Genomic DNA, 23,619 nt, shown 5'->3' on the forward strand with positions numbered 1-23,619 from the left:
CAGCGGCCATAGAGAAGTGCAGCTTACTGGCTTGCTCCCTTTTAGCTTTTTTGGCCTGTTTTCTTACAGAACCCAGGACAACTAGCCCAGAGGTGGAACCAACCACAGTGGGCTGGGCCCTCCCCTATCAATCACTAATTAAGAAAACACTGTACAGGCTTGCCTATAGCCTGATCTTATGGAGACATTTTTCCCAATTGAGGCTCCCTTCTTTCTGATGACTTTAGCTGTGTCAAGTTGGCATAAAACTAACCAGCATATCCCTGAAGGCCAAGGAGTCTAGAAACCAGGGCAAGGGCCTCCAGGACAATCCAAGAACTGGGTATGTGCTGGGTCACAGTGTGCTGAAAGATAAATGTAGTTCAACTCAGAACAGAGTCAAGGAACCCTCTTTGACCAAGTCATGGTTACTACCTGCTACAGACTAGAGAGGCCATAGCTTCCCAGCAGTGTCTGAGGCTCCATGTGTCAGGGCAGAGCCTGAGGCTTCAGTGAGTTTGGGTCCAGCTCCTGTTCTAGGAACCAAGGTCATGTCAGCTCTACCCATTCAAGGACAGCTTTGAGGCCTGGTGTTCCACTTCCAGTGAGTAATGCTGGGCAAGGCTCTTGCCTACAGGAGCTCATTTTTGCCTCTGCTTCAGTCACACAATTTACCCTTCCCTATAACGTGAGAGAGGCTGCTGATAATTATGCCACGGATGGTGGTCATGGCAACGCCTGACACCTTCCTGATGAGTGTGTAAAAAATTATACTTACAAGACGGGGAAAAATGAATTTCATTTTCTGTGATTAGAAAAAGAAACAAAAATAACTTTATTTTTGAGAGGGGTAGTTTTGAACTCAAGGTAATCCTCTTAGCCTCCTAAGGGCTGGATTAAAGGCCTACACCACTATGCCCAGCAGTATCTTTGCTTTCTGTGTTCTGTGAGCCATGACTGTCTGCCTAATGTCCACATGTGTGGTCCTCAGCCATCCCACACTGGTAGATATTTTAGGAGCAGGCTGAGGACAGTACGAAACTCAGTAACCGGGCACTCTCTTAGCACATCAGGCCAGCACCCCAAACACAACCTACCTGAGGCCCCATGGAAGGAAGTTACATCACTGTGGGCCAGTGGGACCACAACCTTTGTGTTCCCTCTTAGGTTCTTGGCTTCTGTGAGGTAAACAGGCCTCCTTTACCATGTCCCTGCCATGATGTGCTATGTGGCCACAAGTACAGAATTAGTGACCAAGAGACCATGGACTGAAACTCTTAAACCATGAGCCAAATACAGCAGAATGCTAACTAGCAAATGTACAGGGAGAGGGAAAAGGAGAACAGGTCATTTAGCATGGAAAGGCCCTAGGTTCGACCCCCCAGCACCGCAGAAGAGGAGGGACATGGGGAAGAACAACTATAATGATAAACATACTATGTAAAAATTAATAATGTTTGGGATATAGTGGCCTTTACCTATAATCTTAGTTCTCAGGAGGTTGAGGCTAGAAAACCAAGAACTCAAGGCCAGCCTGGTTACACAGTGAGATCCCTGCCTGACATTTAAATTATTTCAATTCAGAACACAAAGAATACAGAACAAGGTACCAAATGTGGCAACATTCTGAAAAACCTACTCAAAGAACACATGGGAATACTTTTTAATTTTTAGTTTTTCTATAATGCTGAATTTATTGAAAAAATTTAAAATATTGGTATCATAAGAATTGGGAAGTCTGCCCAAAAGATCTTCCATAGGCAATCACTTGAGCAATTTGAGCACAAAATGATTCAGTGATGATTGTAAACTACAGAAAAATATGAATTCAAATGGATAATAGATTATGAATGGGAAGAGACAAGTCTGTTTCAAACAGTGTGAACCTATGTGCTATCATGTGTTCAGGAGGACACTGTCTATTCTTATGAAGAAAATGCTGTAATACTTGCTGCAGGATGAATGACCTCTGAGGTCATCCAGCTAAACGAAGTACCCTGTCACCAAAACCCAAAGCCTGTCATTCCAGGCGTATGGAGTATCCGAAGCAATGAGATATATGGATGGGAGGTTGTCCGTGCACACCTATAAACCCACAGTTTGAGATTGTGTCCTAGGTGCCCACATCATTCCTGTCTACCACTGGTGATGCCTGTTTATTTCCTTCACACATGAGGCCAAGTGGTCCGTTTCTAAATTCTCCTGAATTTCACTCATTAATACAATGAAAAGTAGTGACTTACATTTTAATTTCTTTGGATGCTGTGAAGACACTGGCAGGGTATCTGAGTGTTCTGATGCCTCTTGGGAGACCCAGTCTTTGGTGGGAGGAAAGACAGAAACAAGAAAGAATTAACTGTAGCATGAATAACAAAAACCCAGAGACAGATAATGGGGTTCAAGCTGAAGATCAGAAAAGCAAAGCAGCCAGCCACTAGAGAGTTCTCACCCCTACCAAGGCTGGGGTGATCCTGTCTTCAGCATGACTGCAGACTGAATACACTGCACTCCTGTCTGCACCCGCCTTATATTTCTCTCTAGTGCTGGGATTAACGGCGTGCATCACTACTGCCCAGCTTCTATGGCAAACTAGAATAGCTGCTGGAATTAAAGGTGTTTGCGACCATGGCCTGGCCTCTATGGCTGACTAGTATGGCTAGCTTTATTTGTTATATCATAAACAAAATAATCACAATTCCCCCTTTCTGTCTAATACAAAAAGGTTATAACTGATATAAAAAACTAAATACAATAAGTAATAACTATATGAAATATATACAGGCAATAAGTATATCAATAATGTCTTGTCCATTTGTATTTGATAAATTCAGAGAAAACACTCCATTATCTATCCTGTCTTGGTGAGTTCAAAAGGTTGTACCTAATTCACTTTCTATTCTAATTTGCATGATCAAATTATTAATGTCTCTCAACCTTTTATACTTTACACCTCTTTAGTGAGTTTCTTTTCTGAGTCTGGTAAACAAGGAAAACTATATCTAGTCTTCAACTTCCTCAGAGACCCAAGAAGGAAATAGTATTAACTGAGTAAGCAGGAAGTGTGAGCAAGCAACTTCCAAAAGATGTGAGAAATGACAGAAACAGCTGGCTACCTAGACACTCACCCAAGGTTCTTCTGCAACCTTGGGGCATCCATATTTGGCCTACAGACCTAGCATATCTGACAGACTTTTCTGTGAAGCAGGATTTTTGAAGGACTGTCCTGCCTTGTCTTGGCAATGTTTTGCAGTCACTCTCTTTTGGTCTTGTTTGTCCAATTTGGACAACATACTGTCAGCAGCCAAGGCAAGGGCTCTTTCTTACCCTGTGGCTTATTTTTGCCACTAAGAAAGTAAACTCCAGGTGGAGTTTCTTCGATGCCCATCATCTTCTCTGTAGTAGATTGGTGCTGCCAAGAGCAGACATGTCTCATTGTTATTAAAAAAAAAAAAAAAAGAACCTACATTACTAAAACATTTTAAATGTCATATTCTGTACTTCTCTGAAGTGTTTGAAGATGATCTATCTAAAATAGATCTGTTTGACCTGTAAACGTACTTAATATGACTACAGATTCAATTGTAATAGGTGATTAATTACTAAGTTGCATTTCCTTATTATCTTATATAGTTGGTAGTAACTTTCAAGGACTAGAAATTTGCATTACCTTGTTAATTGAGATACGTTGAACAAGATTAGAACCATGTGCAGTATGTTTTAACCAAATTAGTCTCAAATTTGTATCAATATACAAAATTTATATACAATATATAAAAGTCCAATCCAATATAAAATATTTAAGACAAGTATTTATTTTTAAAAGTAGATTCAATAATCTACCTTTTTATCTCATATCTATCTATATCCTCCCCTTTTTTTCAAAGTAGATTCAATAATCTACCCTTTTATCCTCTCATAATCTGTATGCCTCTTTTCAAAATAAGAATTCTGAATCTATCTCCTTTGTTTAGCTTTTTTTCCTGGCCATAACCAATAACAACTTGTAACCAATCCCCTAAACAAATGACAAATATCCATAACCCTTTGAATGACCAAAAAACACCCACCCCACGTCTTGGGAATGTGGGTGTCATGTTCTTAAAATTATTTCCCTTTGTCTGGGGCGATAGCATCATTAGGGGATCCTAAGAAGAAAATTTTGAGTTAATTGTCAAGTCCTGGAAGTGTATCATTTGTTGTCTCTCTGAAATGGGAAAGGTCAGGGCTTGTCTTAAGTCCTGGCTAGAGTAGTCTGTGAGGCTGGACCATGTCAGCTAGCCACCTGTTATTCTTAGAGGTTTGTCCAAAGTTGATCTTTAGTTGGTATTGTTCAGCTTAGTGGTGTTATCATAAGCCTGGTGGAATTGTCATTGTAAGGCCCCATCCTCCTTTAGGAGACTTCAAAGGTCACTGTTAGGCATGTTTCATGGTTCGATGCAGGAAACTGATAAAAGACTCAAACCCAAAATCATGTACAGCAAGGTAGATGAAACATTTCTCTAGACTTAGTATGCTATTGTCGAGGCCCAAAAAGTATCAATTATGGTATTTCAGATACAGGCCTCAAACTCTATCCCAGGTGCTCGAATCTCAGTTGTCTTTCAGATGCCAGCTAATTACTGCCAGATGGCTTGGCCTCAGTGGAGAATGTCTCCTAGTTTGCATAACAACAGACCTAGGCCCTGGGTGCACCCACACCTGTTTTGAGGACTTGTTTATATGCCTAGGGACTGTTTAGATGTGCTGCTAGGGTTAAAAGAATTTTTTGATATCAGTTTTATATATGATAGATGTCTTCTGCTGTCACCCCCACTGTGGGAAAGCTATTTAAGAGGAAGCTTGAATAAACCATGAACTCCAGACATCAGCATGGAATGAGAGCCCTCCTGAAAAGACTAGATGTCTGTGTCTTGTCTTTATTGCCTTTGGGTAGCTAGGAGTTTCCCGGTCCAGCACTCCCTGACTCATGGATGGACCCTGTCAAGCCCCAAAGACATCAGTCTGCAATAGATAGCCTCTGTAGCATGGGACTGATAGAAGCCGGGCTCTGGCATGAGATATGACCATTAATATCACGACAAAAACTTTAAAATACACACATACATACACACACACACACACACACACACACACACACACACACACACACACACACATCTTATAAATTTTTAGATAATATTTATACCTCCAGAAAAGTTTCAGTGAATAAAAATAAAACCAAAGGATTACAAGAGTAGTGGTAATACAATAGTCTCTTAATTTTGGTTTTTCTTCTGTCCCATATCATGTGGCTCTTCTGACATGAGACAGATTTTGGATTTTACTTTAACAAGGATGCTTGGGTTTAGAGAAGGAGGGAGCCACCCTCCAACTCCAAAGCCAGCTTTAATCTTTAATTGGACTGGGACTACAAAAAAGACCACTTGCATTATATGTCTGTGGAGAACAGTAGAAACAAATATTTCAGGACTTTTATGGAGAACAAGTAGAACATTTTCTTATAATTTCCTTGGCTTGTTGTCAAGTGATGGAAAAATCTTTTTCCAAACCTTTGCTATTAACATGATTTTTTAAATGAAATTCCAAGGCTTCATTTCCAATCAATAATTAATTTCATCATTACCATGTGCTAGAGGGTCTTCTAGACCCGAATAGGATTAGATGTGTGTTACATATATAGGATGAATCCTGATTATTTCTTGTAACTGAATAAGTAATGAAGTCAATTCTGTATCATCTGGTATAAATTCAGTGGTTTCAATATACAAAACAACTTTCTGCATATTTCGAATCAGTAACTATGTTGAGAAGTTTTGTAAAATTCATTAACACCATGAGAATAGCATATAATTCTGACTTTTGGACAGAATTAAAAGATCTTAAATCCACTTTACTTCAATTTTCTGATTTATAACCTGCCCTTCCTGATTTATTTGCATCAGTATAGAATGTAGGAGCTCCAGTTATTGGTGTTTGCCTTACAATGTGAGGAAGGATCCAGTTATTTCTCTTTATGAGTTGAATTCTCTTGCTTTTGGGATATTTGTTGTTAATCTCTCCCCAAAAATTACTGCAAGCTCTTTGCCAGGGTTCACTGTCTACCCATAATTTGTCAATTCCATTCTTATTTAAAGGTACTAAATTTCTGCTGGGTCTATTCCTGCTAATTGATGGTTTCAATTTTCCTTTTAGAATTAGCTCATAAACTTTTACACAAAAGTTTTTAATTTTTAACTCAGTGTATGTGGTAAAAAGGTCCATTCTATGGTAATATCTTCCCTCAGCATTAAAATTCCTGTAGGGGAATGCTTAGAGAGTAATATGACCAGAATGCAGTTAAGCTTTGGATCCACACAATCTGCTTGTGCAATCTGTAATTTCTCTCCCACCAAAGCCAATTCTTTCTCAGCTTCAGCTGATAATTTCCTTGGACTATTTAAGTCTTTGTCATCGGCCGGGCAGTGGTGGTGCACGCCTTTAATCCCAGCACTCGGGAGGCAGACAGGCGGATCTCTGTGAGTTCAAGTCCAGCCTGGTCTACAAGAACTAGTTCCAGGGCGGCCTCCAAAGCCACAGGGAAACCCTGTCTCGAAAAATCAAAAAAACAAAAACAAACAAAACAAGAAAAGAAAAAGAAAAAAAGTCTTTGTTACCATGTAAGGTTTTATTTAAATTAGGTTTTATTTCAATAATATGTATATGGGATGTCTCCTAGCACTATTTGAAAGTCAATAATCTGCAATGTATCTCTCCTAATTTGCACCTTTTTAGGGTCTAATTTTTGTAAGCCTATTTTACAGCCTAAATAATTAATGGAATTTCCTTGTTATATTTTTTCAGTAGCAATTTGTAATCCCCAACAAGGGAAAATTTTCTTCTTCAAACATTCTTTCTAAAGTATCTACATTTGAATCAAAAAAAAAATGTCATCCATGTAATGGTAAACTATAGATTGAGGAAATTGCTTACATATCATTTCCAATGGCTGCTTTACAAAATATTGGTGCAGGGTGGGGCTATTTAACATTCATTCCCTGTGGGAGAACCTTCCATTGATATCTCTTAGCAGGCTGAGAATTATTATAAGTAGCACTGTGAAGGCAAATTTTTCTGTCTTTTTCTTGTAAAGGTATAGTGAAGAAACAATCTTTTAAATCAGTAACTGTAAGAGGCCATGCTTTAGGCAACAGAGAAGGCAAAGGAATTCCAGAGTGTTGAGAACCCATTGGCTGAATCACCTTATTAACAGCTCTTAGATCTGTTACCATCTACCATTTTCCAGATTTCTTCTTAGCAACAAATACAGGAGAATTCTAAGGGCTGGTTGATTCTTCAATATGCTGAGCATTTATTTGATCTTGTACCAGCTGTTTGAAAGCCTGAAATTTCTCTGTTGTTAAAGGTCATTGTGAAACCCATACAGGTTTGCCTGTCAAGCATTTTAGAGGTAGAGCTGTTGGTGCCTTTGGAAGATCAGCAGCTGTTGTGCCCTGTTTTTGTACAACTTGAATGGTTGGTGACTGTTCTTTATAATACCTTCTATGATATTATATAAAATATGGTTATCTATTAAAATTATGGTTAATACTAACCATATTTCTAAGATTGGGAGAATATCAATCTAAGTATTCCATTGTTGTAACAAATCATATCCCCCAAATTTTTATTACTATGTTACAACATATGGCTTTAATTTTCCTCTCTTGAGCCTAGCACTATAACCACTCCTTCCTCCTTTCCCCCTCATTGGAAGCCCTTGCACAGGCCACATAGACCCATCCCAGCCACCGAATCCCCAGAGACCTGGGGGCAGACCAAACCATCCAGCATCTGCTCCCACTGGAGCTTTAGCACTGCACCCACAGAGAGAGAACCTTTGACCCTCACCCACCAGGAGAGGCCCCACCTGCACCCACTGGAAGAAGAGATGGGAAGATGAAAGTATAACAACACATTCAACAACATATAGAATGACAGAGGGGGACTGGAGAGATGGCTCAGAGATGGCTAAGGGCAGTGGCTGCTCTTCCAGAGGACTGGAGTTCTATTCCCAGCACCCACATGGCAGCTCACACCTGTTTGTAACTCCAGTTAGTTCCAGGGGACCTGGTATCCTTACACCAATGCACATTAAATAAAGTATCAAAAAAAAAGTATCTTTACTGCTCTTTAAAAAAAAAAAAAAAGAATGATAGAGGGAGGCCTTTAAGAGGAAATGAGAAACTCCCTTAAAGAAATGGAGGAGGGCTGGAGAGATGGCTCAGAGGTTAAGAGCACCAACTGCTCTTCCAGAGGTCCTGAGTTCAATTCCCAGCAACCACATGGTGGCTCACAACCATCCCTTATGAGATCTGGTGCCCTCTTCTGGTGTGCAGATATACATGGAAGCAGAATGTTGTATACATAATAAAAAAAAAAAAGAAAGAAATGGAGGAAAAGATAAACCAAAAAATGCAAGAAATCAACAAATCTTTTAAAGAATAGCAAGGAAAGCCAAGAAAAAACAAGCAGGTGAAGGAAATAATTCAAACAGTTCAAGACTTGAAAACTGAAATAGAGGCAATAAAGAAAACAAACTGAGGGAATGCTGGAAATAGAAAATCTGGGTAAACAATCAGGAACTACAGATGCAAGCATAACCAACAGCATACAAGAGATGGAAGAGAGAATCTCAGGTGTTGAAGATACACTAGAGGAAATAATTTTGTCGACCAAAGAAAATGTTAAGTCCAACAAATCCTTAACACAAAGTATCTAGGAAATATGGGACACCGTGAAAAGACCAAACCTAAGAATAATAGGTATAGAAGAAGGCGAAGAAGCCCAGCTCAAAGGCACAGAAAACATATTCAACAAAATCATAGAAGAAAACTTTCTCAACCTAAAGAAGGGCATGCCTATGAAAGTATAAGAAGCCTACAGAACACCAATAGACTGGACCAAAAAAAGAAAAAAAAAAGCCCCCTTGTCACATAATAATAAAAACACCAAACATACAGAATGAAGAAAGAGCTGCAAAGAAAAAAGGCCAAGTAAGATACAAAGGCAGGCCTTTGTATCAGAAGTATATCTGCATTCTCAATGGAAACTCTGAAAGCCAGAAAGCCCTTGATTGATGTTCTACAAACCCTCAGAGACCTCGAATGCCAGCCCAGATTACTATTATACCCAGCAAAGGTTTTAATATCTATAGATGGAGAAAACAGGATATTCTATGACAAAACCAGAATTAAACCATACGTATCCACAAATCCAGCCCAGTAGGAAGGGAAGAAAACTCCAACCCAAGGAAGCTAACATTCACAGAAACAGGCAATAGATAATCTCACATTACCAAAAGCCAAAAAGGGGGAAAACACATACATAATACCACCACCACATCCAAAACAAGAATCAGTAATCATTGGTCATCCATATCCCTTAATATCAATGGTCTTAATTTGCCTACGAAAAGACACAGGCTGACAGAATGTATACGAAGACAGAATCCATCTTGATGCTGCGTTCAAGAAACACACCTCAACTTCAAAAACATGTTACCTCAGAGTAAAGGGTTACAAAGATTTTCCAATCAAATGGACCTAAGAAACAAGCTGGTATAGCTATACTAATATCTAACAAACTAGATTTCAAACTAAAATTAATCAAAAGAGATGAAGGCCATTTCATATTCATCACAAGAAAAATCTATCAAGATGAAGTCTTAATTCTGAACATCTATGCCCCAAATACAAAGGCACCCATATTCATTAAACATTACTAAAACTCAAATCACACATTAAACACATACACTTATAGTGAGAGACTTCAACATTCCACTCTCACCACTAGACAGGAATACAGATAGAAACTTAACAACGAAATAAAGAATCTAACAGAAGTTATGACTCAATTGGGTTTAACAGACATCTATATATATAACATTCCATCCAAACAAAAGAATATACCTTCTCATTGCCTCATGGAACCTTCTCTAAAATTGACCACATACTCAGCAATGAAGCAAACCTCTACAGATACAAAAAATAAAAATAAAAATTGAATAACCCCCTGTATCTTATCGGATTACAATGATTTAAAGTTAGAATTCAACAATACCACAAACTGCAGAAAGGCTACAAACTCATGGAAATTGAACAATGCTCAATTGCATCACTCCTGAGTCAAGGAAGAAATAAAGAAATTAAAGACTTCCTAGAATTCAATGAAAATGAAGGCACAACATACCCAAACTTATGGGACACTTTGAAAGCAGTGCTAAGAGGAAAGGTCATAGCACTAAGTGTCCACATAAACTGGAAAATAGTCACATTAGAGACTTAACAGCACACCTGAAAGTTCTAGAACAAAAAGAAGTAAACTCACCCAGGAGGAGTAGATGCCAGGATATAATGAATAAAGTAGAAACTAAGAAAACAATGCAAATAATCAATGAAACAAAGACTTGGTTCTTAAAGAAAATTCAAAAGATAGACAAACATTTATCCAAACTAACAAAAAGGCAGAAAGAGAATATTCAAATTAACAAAATCAAAATTAAAAGGGGACATAACAATGGACACTGAAGAAATCCAGAGAATCACCAGGTCATACTTTGAAAACCTGTACTCCACAAAATTGGAAAATTTAAATGAAATGAACAGTTTCTATAGCCTCTAATGAAATAGAAGCAGTCATCAAAAGTAGCCCAACCAAAATAGCCCAACCAAAAAAAAGCCCAGGGCCAGATGGTTTCATTGCAGAATTCTACCAGAAATTCAAAGAAGAGCTAATACCAATTCTCCTCAAAGTATTCCACACAACAGAAGCAGAAGGGTCATTGCCAAACTCTTTTACAAGGCTACAATTACCTTGGTACCCCAACAGCACAAAGACACAACTAAGAGAACTACAGACCAATATTCCTCATGAACATTGATGCAGAAATTCTCAATAAAATACTGGCAAATTGAATCCAAGAACAACACATCAGAGAAATCATCCACCATGATCAAGTAGGCTTTATCCCAGAGATGCAGGGATGGTTCAACATACAAAAATCTGTCAATGTAATCTACCATATAAACAAACTGAAAAAGAAAAACCACATGATCATCTCATTAGATGATGAAAAAGCCTTCCACAAAATTCAACACCCTTTTCATGATAAGGTCTTGGAGAGATCAGGAATAACAGGAACATACCTAAACATAATAAAGGCAATATACAGCAAGCCAACAGACAACATAAAACTAAACAGACATTCAGTGCAATTCCTCTAAAATCAGTAACAAGACAAGGCTGTCCATTCTTTCTAATCTCTTTGATATTGTACTTTATCTAGAGCAATAAGACAACAAAAGGAGATCAAGGGGATAAAAATTGGAAAGGAAGAAGTCAAACTTTCACTGTTAGCAGATGATAGGATAGTTTACATAAGTAACCTGAAAAATTATACCAGGGAACTCTGACAGCTGATAAACACCTTCAGTAAATTGGCAGGATACAAGATTAAAAAAAAATCAGTAGCCCTCCTATATACAGATGATAAATGGGCTGAGAAAGAAATCAGAGAAACATCATCCTTCACAATAGCCACAAACAACACAAAATATCTTTGGGTAACTCTAACCAAACAAGTGAAAGATCTGCATAACAGATCTTTCTTTCTAAAATAACTTTAAGTCTTTCAAGAAAGAAATTGAAGAAGATATCAATTAGAAAATGGAAAGATCTCCCATGCTTTTGGATAGGTAGGATCAACATGGTAAAAATGGCAATCTTACCAAAAGCAATCTACAGATTCAATGCAATCCCCATCAAAATCCCAGTACAATTCTTCACAGACCTTGAAAGAGCAATACTCAACTTTATATGGAAAAACAAAAGTCCCAGGATAGCCAAAACAACACTATACAATAAAGGAACTTCTGGAGGCATCCCTGACTTCAAGTTCTATACTATAGAGCTATAGTAATGAAAACAGCTTGGTATTTGCACAAAAACAGACAGGTTGACCTGAGGAATTGAATTGAAGACTCTGATATTAAGCCACACACTTATGATCACCTCATTTTTGGCAAAGCAGCTTAAATTATACAATGGAAAAAAGAAAACATCTTCAACAAATGGTGTTGGCATAAGTGGATGCTAACAGGTAAAAGATTGCAGATAGATCCATATCTATTGCCATGCACTGATGGGGGAGGTCCTTCTGTATATATTTTTATCTTATTGGTTAATAAATAAAGCACTGTTGGCCAATAGGGAAGCAAGTTATGCAGGAGTAGGAGAAAAGGATGATTCTGGGAAATGTAAGAAAGGGAGGGAGTTGCCATGTGATCCCAGGAAGAGAGGACTCATAAGGCCAGTGTCCTTGGTAAGATAAGTCCATATAAAAATATATAGATTAGTGGTTATGGTCGACAATTAAGACTGAGCTAGCAAATAAGAAATCCTAGTGATTGGCCAGCAGCATTGTAACTAATATAAGACTCTGTGTGTTATTTGGGGGCCCTAAAGTGGCAATAGAACCCAGGCAGCTGGCGGAAAGAGTTATCATTACAAATGGCATACATACACGTGGTTTTATGAACTTCCACATAAAAACTTAATAAAAACTTAAAAAGGATTTTAGAAACAAAAAGAACAGAGGCAAGCACAGTTTCTTGATAGGAGCATATTCTTGGATGAGCAATGTTTCCCAGGCTTTAAGAGACACTCCACCACAGCTCCTTTTAAGAGCAGCTTTCTCATTTAGATATCGGCCCAAACCAAGGCTATTAGGGAGCACATGAGACTCAAGTGATTATAAAAAGATACAGATTTACATTATACAAAAAAACATACATAGGTTTGGGAGATAAAATGAGTATCTGTGTACACTGACACACAGCTTTAATCCCACCACTCCAGAGGCAGAGGCAAGATTTCCACAGAGAAACTCTGTCTCAGAAAAATAAAAAAAGGAAGTAAAAGAAATACTATAATAGAAAGCCAGATAAAGATGAAAAATAGTCTGGATACTATATGCTGTATTATTGTCTTTATAAATTGTTTGATTGCCAAAGAAAGAACTACAGCTGCTAAAAGACATTTGATTACAAGTGCTGCTAAATTAATCCAACTTATATATTTTAAAAATGCTTTGACTTCTAAATTTAAATATAAGGACAGGTTACTTGGGAAAAGAGTTTTTGCTTGTGTTTCCACAGAAAATGTAAAGCTGTGGATTCTTTCCAGACTAATATGGTTTGATCAAGCAAGACCCCCTGAAACAGTGTCCCAGGTGATCCAACATCTAAAACAGCTGAGATGATACAGCCTTACAGACTACAAAAACAAGGACCTGCCCAGGTTTCTGTGTTTTATCATGATCCCATGGTATGGACATCACCCCCAACCAGCAGGAAGCAGTTTGGAATGAACGATACTCAAATTCCCAAATATTGTTTATAAATTTTTGTTTTCATTTAAATAGGGTTGGTTATAAATGGTAATGAAAACAGTCAATCTCTTTTTAAAGGAAAAAGGGGGAATAGGATATAGAAATGAATACATTGGTATCCAATTTTATTTATTGATAACTGATTTAAGGTTAATTTTGTTATATGTAAATTTCTTCTCTTGTTTAGGTATTGTGATTATACAGATCTTTTAAAATGGAATGCATAATTAAATACAGATTGTATATAGACAGGTATAATAGTCAAAACTTACAGGTAGGTTAGTTAAGTTTTCTAGATGTACAGAGATGTATTTGAGATGGATATGCTTCAAACCTTTCAAAGACCTACAGAATATATGCATTTTAAATGGTTTAGGGTTTTTCATGTCAGTGAGACACAACTGCTCCTTAAGTCAGAAAGGAAGATGGGCACCGAAGAAACTCATTATGGAGTTGCCTTCAACATGGCAAGATTAGCCATTTGGGCAAGAAACTGCTCTTGCCTGGACTGTTTGTTGCTGTATAAACTGGACATGCAGGACCCACAGGAAAGTGACTGCTGAACTTAGAAAACAAGATGGACAGTCCTGAAGGGTTCCTGCTTCATGGAAGAGTATGCCAGACATTCCGCAGGACAAATAGGAAATTGACTGAAAAACTGCCAATACAGGTGGACAGTTCATAATTTCCTGCTTCACTGAGAAGTCTGCCAGACACACTGTGACCTATGGACTGAAAATGGATGCTTCAACATTACAAAGGAACTTCAGGTGACTGTCCAGGTAGTGAAATGTCTCTGTCAGTTCTAGAGTTTATATATTACCCTTCTGTGGTCTTTGATGGAGTTGAAGACAATTATGGTCATAGTTTTCTTTAGTTATTATAAAAGATAAGCTACACATTAGAATTTAGACTCACAAAGATAGGATAGATGATAGTTAATGAAGTAAATATTGTAACTATAGTTCTTACTTGATAACTGTTTTGTTATATATTTTACTATGTTAATGTTTCTTTTGTTTTTTGTTTTGTTTTGTTTTTTTTCAAGACAGGGTTTCTTTGTGTAGCTTTGGAGTCTATCCTGGCACTCTCTCTGGAGACCAGGCTGGCCTCCAACTCACAGAGATCTACCTGCCTCTGCCTCCCGAGTGCTGGAATTCAACATGTGTGCCACAAACGCCCTGCTTACTATGTTAATGTTAAAACCCTTCTTTTTATTTAGACAGAAAAGAGGAGATTATGGGGGAGGTCATTCTGTGTATATGTTTGTCTTATTGGTTGATAAATAAATCACTGTTGGCCAATGGGGAAGCAAGTTAGACGGGACTAGGATAGAAAAAGGATTCTGGGAAATATAGGAAAGGGAGGGAGTCGCCATGTGATCCCAGGAAGAGAAGACTCATAAGGCCAGTGTCTCAGTAAGATAAGTCCATATAAAAATATATATAGTTTAGTAGTTATGGTTGATAATTAAGACTGAGCTAGTAAATAAGAAATCCTAGTCATTGGCCAGCAGCATTGTAACTAATATAATGTGTGTTATTTGGGGGCTCTAAAGTGGAGGCAGAACCCAGGCAGCTGACAGAAAGAGTTATCATTACAATGCACAAAACTTAAGTCCAAATGGATCAAAGACTTCAACATAAATTCAGCCACACTGAACCTCTTAGAAGAGAAATTAGGAAATACCCTTGAATGAATTGGTACAGGAGAACGCTTCCTGAACATTATACCTGTAGCACTATTGGATTAAGGTCTCTTTATTTCCAAGCACAGCCGGGTGAAACACAGGCCAGAGCTAGGTTAAGAACCCAGCCAGCGCAGCCAGAACAAAGAGAGAGCCCGGTCCCCACGTGCAGTCCTTTAAGAAGCCCCCTTTACGTCATCCCGGCTTTCCTTCACCCCGCCCTTATGGGCGAGTCCCCAGGTCCACCTGGTACCTGCCCCAGGACTATTGGGCGGGGCTAGGGTGACTCCCTACAGTAGCACAGACACTGAGATTGAAAATTAATAAATGGGACCTCCTGAAACTGAAAAGCTTCTGTAAGGCAAAGGACACAGTCAGCAAGACAAAAAGATAATCCACAGAATGGGAAAAGATCTTTACCAACCCCACGTCTGACAGAGGGATGATCTCCAAAATATACAAAGTACTCAAGAAACTAGTCTCCAAAACACCAAATAATTCAATTTTAAAAATGGGGTACAGAACTAAATAGAGAATTCTCAATAGAGGAATCTCAAATGGCAGAAAGACACTTAAGAAACTGCCCAACATCCTTAGCCATCAGGGAAATGCAAATCAAAACAACTCTGAGATACCATTTTATACCAATCAGAATGGCTAAAATAAAAAACACCAATGACAGTTTATGTTGGAGAGGATGTGGAGAAAGGGGAACACTCCTCCACTGCTGGTGGGAGTGCCAACTTGTGCAGCCACTTTGGAAATCAGAATGGTGGTTTCTCAGGAAAATGGGAATCAGTCTACCTCAAGATCAAGTAATTCCACTCTTGGCATATATCCAAAGGATGCACATTCATACAACAAGGACATATGTTTAACTATGTTCATAGCAGCATTATTCATAATAGCCAGCACCTGGAAGCAACCTAGATGCCCCTCAACCGAAGAATGGATGGAAAAAATGTGGTACATTTACACAGTGGAGTACTACTCAGAAGAAAAAAAAAAGCAATGAAATCTTGAAATTGGCAGGTAAATGGATGGAACTAGAAGAAACCACCATCCTGAGTGAGGCAACCCAGACACAGAAAGACAAAGATGGCAAGTACTCATAAGCGGATATTAGACATAGAACAAAGGATAACCAGCCTACAATCTACAACCCCAGAGAAGCTTGTAAACAAGGAGGACCCTATGAGAGACATACATGGTCCCCTGGAGAAGGGAAAAGGGACAAGATCTCCTGAGCAAATTGGGAGCAAGTGGGGGAGTGGGGAGGGTGGGAGAAGAAAGAGGAGAGGAGAAGGGGGGAGGAGGAGAACATGAAGGATCGGGAAGGTCAAGTTGGGGGAAGAATAGAGAAGAGCCAAAAAAGAGATACCTTAATAGATGGAGCTATTGCAGGTTTAACGAGAAATCTGGCACTAAGGAAATCTCCAAGGATCCACAAGGATGACCCCAACTCAGAATCTAAGCAATAGTAGAGAAGCTACCTTAAATGCCCTTTCCCTATAATGAGATTGATGACTACCTTAAATGCTATCATAGAGCCTTCACCCAGTAGCAGACAGAAGCAGAAGCAGACATCCACAGATAAGCACTGAGCTTAACTCCTGGAATCCAGTTGTAGAGAGGGAGGAATGATGAACAAAGGGGTCAAGACCATGCTGGGAAAAACTCACAGAAGCAGCTGACCTGAGCAAGTGGGAGCTCAGGGACCCCAATCTGACAGCTGGGGAATCAGCATAGGACCAAACCAGGGCCCCTGAATGTGGGTGTCAGTTGGAGGGCCTGGGCATTCTATGGGGCCTCTGGCAGTGGAACCAATATTCATCTCTAATGTACGAATGGGCTTTGGGATCCCATTCTCTATGGAGGGATACTCTCTCAACCTAGATACACAGGGAGGGCCTAGGTCCTGCCCCAAATAATGTGACAAACTTTGCTGATCCTCTGTGGGAGGCCTCACTCTCCCTGGGGAGTGGATAGGGGATGGAATGGGGAGTTGGTGAGGAGAATGGGAGGGAGAGGGAACTGGGATTGGTATGTAAAATAAGATTGTTTCAATTAAATTAACATATATATGTTAATTGTATATAAATGTATATATGTATATAAAGTTTTCCTCTCTTTCCTTCTGGTCCCATACATTCAACTCATCTCACACTCTGTTTTACCTAAGATAAGGTTCTAATCCCTAAAAGCTGAACATTTACCTTCTGAAGAGACCAATTTGAATGCAAAGAGTCTGGTGAAATTATTGTTATATCTGCACTTGTGTCTACCAGACCTTCAATGACAACATCATCTATTTGTATTTTTAATTTTGGTCTTTGTTCATTTATAGTAGTTTGCCTCTGAATATTTTTTGTTCCAGAGCAGTATGGTTTCTTACAATAGGCATTTAGGTTCTTTAATTGCTTTGGGAAGGAATTTCCATGGGGACAGGAAATGACTGAACCAGATTTGGTTTGGCATATGGTCCTCTCAAGGAGTTTCCGGATGGCAAAGGGATACATTCTTTAGTCCAAGGCCTGCCTTTGCCACACTTTCTGTATAATCCAGAAGGGAGGGGCAGTCTTTTTGGATTATGCTTATAAAAACATTGCTTCTAGGAATGCCCTGTCTACAATCCCTTTTAAGGTGACCTTGTTTGCCACAATTGAAACACTTGACACTTTGATTTTTCTTCAAACCTCTGGAAATCACCTCTCCTATCCATGCATCATCATAGTCATGAGATTCAATATTGATTGTACCTCGGAACCATTCCTCTAAGTGTGCTGACCTTGCCTTTATCAGTCTAATTATCCTTTGCATTGAGAATTAGCATTTTCAAAAGCTAGAGATTCAATTATTATTTGCCTAGCTCCTGAATTTGGTATCATCCTATTTACTGCTGAAGTCAATCTTTGTAGAAATTCATTAAGATTTGTTTTGTGTCCTATATAACTTTAGTAAATGATTCAATTTTCTTTCTGACTTGTCCAATTATGTTCCAAGCATTCAAAGCTGCTGTGAGGCATAAAGCCAGGTATGGTAATCTTGTAGCAATTGTCTTTCTGTAGTAGCATAATCTCCTCTCCCAAGAAGTTAATCTTGGGAGATTTCCATACTGTTGTTCAATTGTCTTAGCCTCTTCTCTGAACCAGGTCCTTCACTGTAATTGTGGACCAGGCTGTAAAACAGCATTAACCAAGTCTAGCCAGTCTTTAAGGATAACTCTATTACAAACTGACCACGAGTTTGACATCTACCTCACAAATGGTGAATGCATGCCATATGAGACTGTTGTTTCCTTTAATCTCCTTAAATCTAACATTGGCACAGGAGTCCAATCAGCTCTTACAGAGCCTCTGTCATTTGGCAACTCCTTTAAGGTTACTGGATAAATTAAGGTTGGTTATTTGAAAACCTTAAGCTGTTCCTTTCTAATCTTATAATACAGTGCTGAGATTGGTTCTCCTATAAATTCCTCTGTCTGGGTCAGAATACCTCTATGACCTGCTTTAGTAAGTTTTTCTAAGGCCTGCATCTTGGCACGAATATCAACCAACTTTTTTAGAGATCAATCAAAAATTATTAAACTGACAACAAAGATTATAAAAATGATAATTAACAATATGTCAATCCCAGTTAATCAACTTCATTTAATTGTTCCAATTTTAAACCACCCATCGTGTAATCATACAGAGATCTAACTCTTTCCATTGTAACAGTGTTTCCCATTTTTTAATGTGGGGAAAATAAAACCCTCTCTCAACTAATTCCACAAGAATTCCCAGCTGGGCATTGGTGGTGCACACCTTTAATCCCCAGCACTTGAGAGGCAGACGCAGGTGAATCTCAATGAGTTCAAGGCCAGCCTGGCCTACAGACAGCTAAGACTGTTAACACAGAATAACCCTGATTTGTTTTATCCTACAGCTCATGCTGCTTTGCTCCCCCCCCATTTTTTGTATTTAAATTAGAAATAAGCTTGTTTTACATATCAATCCCAGCTCCCTCTCCCTCCCCTCTTCCCCTGCCCCCCAACGACCTCCTATCCCATCCCCTTTCTGCTCCCCAGGGGGGGTGAGGCCTTCCATGGGGGATCTCCAAAAGTCTGTCATATCATTTGGAGTAGGACCTAGACCCTCGATGCTTTGCTTTTTAAAAAATGTAAGCAGAGTGCTGACCCCGGAATCTGTGGGAAAATAACTAGAGAAGTGTGGAGGAGGCGTTGAGATGTCAAAGACCTATTGGAATCTCTTGCAGCAACATGGACAACCAAATGAAGTTTTGAGTGGACTGGAGACAGAGTGGGCTCAGTTTGATAACCAGCATAGATATAGGAGCAAAATGACTCCCAAGGTGCAGCCCTGGATACAGGACGGTGGGGTTGCTAGTGACCCCTCTCTAAGACAACCCTCTGCTCTAGCTTACTCCAGTGTCCCCATTCCTGCTGCTTTGCTTTCTCTTCTTCTCTCTCTTGCTAACTCTGAACCCCACAGGAAAAAAGAATACACCAAATTTTGCTTGGGGTGGTGGTAGCATCACCTGACCTGGGAGTGGCTTAGTAGACCAATATTGTAAACACCTGGAGCAGTCAGTGAGGCACTCATGGGTTTGGTGGAGGTAGCAAAGAGACAGCCCTTGTTTCAGCAGTGAGGTTCAGATTTTATATTTTTTTTCTTGTTGATTGGTGTGACTGCAGATTTTATCTAGTAGTGGTGAAGTTAAATCTATTTCCCTTGATTCTAGCATCAATAACCACAATAGTTTAGCTTAGCAAACACAAAGCATATGTCCAAATGTCTCAGTAATACTTACTGTTGAAAGCTCCATCCTCATGGAGGCCAAGGTCGAAGAGCTGTGAAGGGAGGAACTGGGAGGAGTAGGTGAGAGGCACAGATCCCACTGAAGGCTCCTGGGATGTGAGACCAGCATTGGGGCTCCCACAGGCCGTCTGGCATTCCTGTGTAATTTCACTAGTACTTGAAGAAGTGGGGCTTAGGAGGCTGTTCAGAAATGAGAATTCCTTCTCAAAATCATCTCCCTCCAGCGAGTCTCTAGGCAGAGCTCTTGCAGCTTCGGGTTGAGAACAGAAAAGAGCAAGGGTTTTATTTCCTTTTGAGGAAATGAGAGCAGGACACAGGAGAACTAGTCTTGTTTTTCCCTTTGGCATTGACATAATTTAAAAACAACTATATTGATTATGTCTTTAGTTATTCCTAACAAGACAGGATTTAGATAAAAATGGTCAAAACAGTTATGAATGCCTGTGAATGAAGTAAGTTACTGCCTGTGTGAAATGGAGACTCCGTCCAGCAGTATGGGAGACAGACACAATGGACAGAAGCCTTGCAGTGAGGAACCCTACGAGGAAGTGAAGACTTGACAGCACATGTAACAAGGTGATGCTGTGACACGGATGCCTCGTCTCTCCATGATGCTGGAAATCCACAGATAACAGATACGTGTGTGCACATAAAATGCAGTGATAGGAGCTGGAGAGATGGATCAGCGGTAAAGAGCACTGATTGCTCTTCTAAAGGTCCTGAGTTCAATTCCCAGCAACCACATGGTGGCTCACAACCATCTGTAATGAGATTTGGTGCCGAACACTATACACATAATAAATAAATAAATCTTTAAAAAAATGTAGTGATAAACAGTGTGCTTTAATTACAGTGCAATAAAACAATTTTAAAACAAAGCCAGAAAACAAGGTTCTTTTACTGATAAATTTTAAAACCTCCAGTGAAACAATTTTAGCTGAAATAACAAACTTGCTAAAACACTATGATAAAAATATTTCATAATCCATGGGATAATTCAATACCAAGAATTAAGGAGAGGTTGTAGCACCCTTCACAGGACCTTCACTCCAGTGTAACTAGTAAAATCCCCAAGACTATTCAAGATATAAAAAAACAAAAGACATTTCCTTAAAAGTTCCAGAATTCAGGAGGAACTGCAGAATGTGGTATTTGTACTGAAAATGGCCCTCTCCCACCCTAACCATTCCAGTCTGGAATACCCAGGGGCTATCTTCCCCCTCTCCCCCATTTCACAATCTGTCCCTTTACCTGAGGCTAAGTTCCATAATTACAGTCAAGACCAGAGGCTCCCATCACCCACCCAGACCTGCTTATCAGATGGACACTGAGTGGCCCAGTTGGGGTGGGTAGAAGGATAGAGAAGGAATTATGGAAATATGGGAGGAGATGGAGTTGCTCACTGCAGAGTTTGGTTGAAGCCCCTCACCAGCAAGAAGCAGAAGTCAGCACAAGTAACTTTCACTTAAGGCCTTTTTCCCATCTCAGTTGATATCCTGCAGCTTCCTAAGAGTCTCAGCAGAAAGAAAGCCTGTACGTCCCTAGTGGCTGCAGGTTTTGCCTTGCAAAGACTAAATCTATCTATCAGGGCATCTGCACAGTCTCTATATACTCTCACTTGTTAGAAAGAGAAAGGTTTCTTTCTTTCTTTCTTTCTTTCTTTCTTTCTTTCTTTCTTTCTTTCTTTCTTTCTTTTTGAGACAGGGCTTCTCTGTGTAACATTTCTGGCTGTCCTGGAACTTTCCTTGTAGACCAAGCTGACCTTGAACTCAGAGATCTGACTGCCTCTGCCTTCAAGTGCTGGGAAGCTGTGTGCCACCACTGCCCGACTGAGAAAGGTTTCTTAAGCTTTTGAGATGCAGCTTCACATAGAGCTAACATTGCAACTCTCCCTTGAGAAGCCCATGCCCACTCTTGAGTCTGTCTTACTCTTTCCCCTGAGCATCTCACTATTGCATGCATGTTTAAATCTTTGTAAAATATGACTTCAAAAACTGCAACGCAGAAACCTGCATGCCTCTGCCCCCCACCCCACCCCACCCAGTGCTGGGATTAAAGACTTGTGCCACCCTCACCTGGCCAGAAGTTTTTTTAGCTGGGTATATTTATTTATTGTTGTGTGTATATAAGTATGTGGTGGCATTTGTGTGAAGATCTCAGGACAATTTCAGGGAGTAGGCTAAAGAAGCTCCGTTTTATGCTAGGCATCCATCTTGGTACCTACCATCGGTTTGCCACTGACTCCAGATCCCAGTAACCCTCACTCAATGACCCCACCCAAAAATGCACAGCTGTGACTATCTTCCTGTTATGATATAACTGCTTTTCTTGCTTCTGTAACTTGCTTACACAGATACCCAAAGATTGTTTTGAGTGTTCTTAATTACTTCACTTGGCATAACAGAACAGTTTTTGTTTGCTTGCATAGATATGGAAGGACTTCATGTGGTTTTCCCCTTTAAAGTCCTTCCCTAGACCCTCCTTGATGGCAATCTCAAATCTGGCTCAGAGACTGTTTGACCTACTAGCAGCTAATCAGAAGATCTTTTTAATTATAATTGCACTGAGTCTGTGGTCTTTTCCCAGGGATCACAAACTTCATAACAGTTCCCTTCTTACACTAAGTGGTTCCTGGACAATGAACTTAGATCAGGTTTGATGGCAAGTGCCCTCACCAGCTGAGTCATTCCACTGATTCCCCAAACCAACTAATTAAGTCTTTAAAATCTATTGATAGTGGAGCTGAAGAGATGGCTCAGAGGTTAAGAGCACTGGCTGCTCTTCAGAGAATTCAAGCTCAAGAATATTCCTGGCTAAGAGCACCAGGAAAAAGGCAATCTTGCTGGACCCAAGGCTAAATCATGGCCAACTACTTTGCCTGAAAGAACCAGGTGGAAAAGCTGGCTGGGATTAGAACAACTGACTTTGGGGACTATTCCTCTAATGGAGTCCAAGTTTGACTGCTTTGGTCTGTGGAACAATTTATATTGTAACATTACTGAAGTCAGTAGAGTAGAGCGACTAGCTGTAAATGAATGGAGCTGACCAGCCAGTGAGGTTCTGAGTTCAATACCCAGAAACCACATGGTGGCTCACAACCATCTGTAACAAGATCCGGTCCCCTCTTCTGGCCTGCAGACATACATACAGGTAGAACACTGTATACATAATACATATACATAAATAAATCTCTTATGTATGTGGGTGCTTTTGTCTGCATATACGTCTGTACACTAGAAGGAAGCATTAGAATCCATGAAACTACAGTTATAGACAGTTGTGAGCTGCCATGTGGGTCCTGGGAATTGAACTCAGGACCTCTTAACCACTGAACCATCTCTCCAAACCTCCTCTTAATATTTTTAATGAGATTCCAATTCTGCCTCATACTAGCTACCTCTGGAATTCTTTTCTGAAGCCATAAATCTTGGGTTTTCCTGAGTTTGAGGTCCCTAAAACATTTGAGGTCTCTCCATCCATACCTCTTCTAGGCAAGTATGGAGACATCTTCAGAATATGGTCAGTGATAAATACCAGAGAACTTCATGTTCAACGGCAGGGAACTCTCACAACAGGCTAAACTAGACTCTTAGTACTGAAATCAGAAAACTGGTGAATATATGCTTTCCAATGGTCTTAGGCAACCCCTGTGAAAGAGTCATTCAAGCCCTGAAGGGGTCGTGACCCACGGATTGAGAACCTCTTCT

At 39.7% G+C, this 23,619-nt stretch overlaps 1 protein-coding gene across 1 annotated transcript in view; it reads right to left on the reverse strand.

The window, feature by feature from the left end:
- Window positions 1–23,619, reverse strand: part of Ica1l (islet cell autoantigen 1 like) — a 65,237-nt gene that overhangs the window by 5,471 nt on the left and 36,147 nt on the right. Inside the window, exons 10-11 of the mRNA XM_027397000.2 lie at window positions 19,905–20,162; window positions 2,223–2,297 (exon numbers count right to left, since the gene is read on the reverse strand). Coding sequence (XP_027252801.2) covers window positions 2,223–2,297; window positions 19,905–20,162 — 333 coding nt within the window. The remainder of the gene's footprint in view (window positions 1–2,222; window positions 2,298–19,904; window positions 20,163–23,619) is intronic.

The sequence above is a fragment of the Cricetulus griseus genome, chromosome 2, assembly GCF_003668045.3.
Source record: "Cricetulus griseus strain 17A/GY chromosome 2, alternate assembly CriGri-PICRH-1.0, whole genome shotgun sequence".
Taxonomy (NCBI): Eukaryota; Metazoa; Chordata; class Mammalia; order Rodentia; family Cricetidae; genus Cricetulus; species Cricetulus griseus.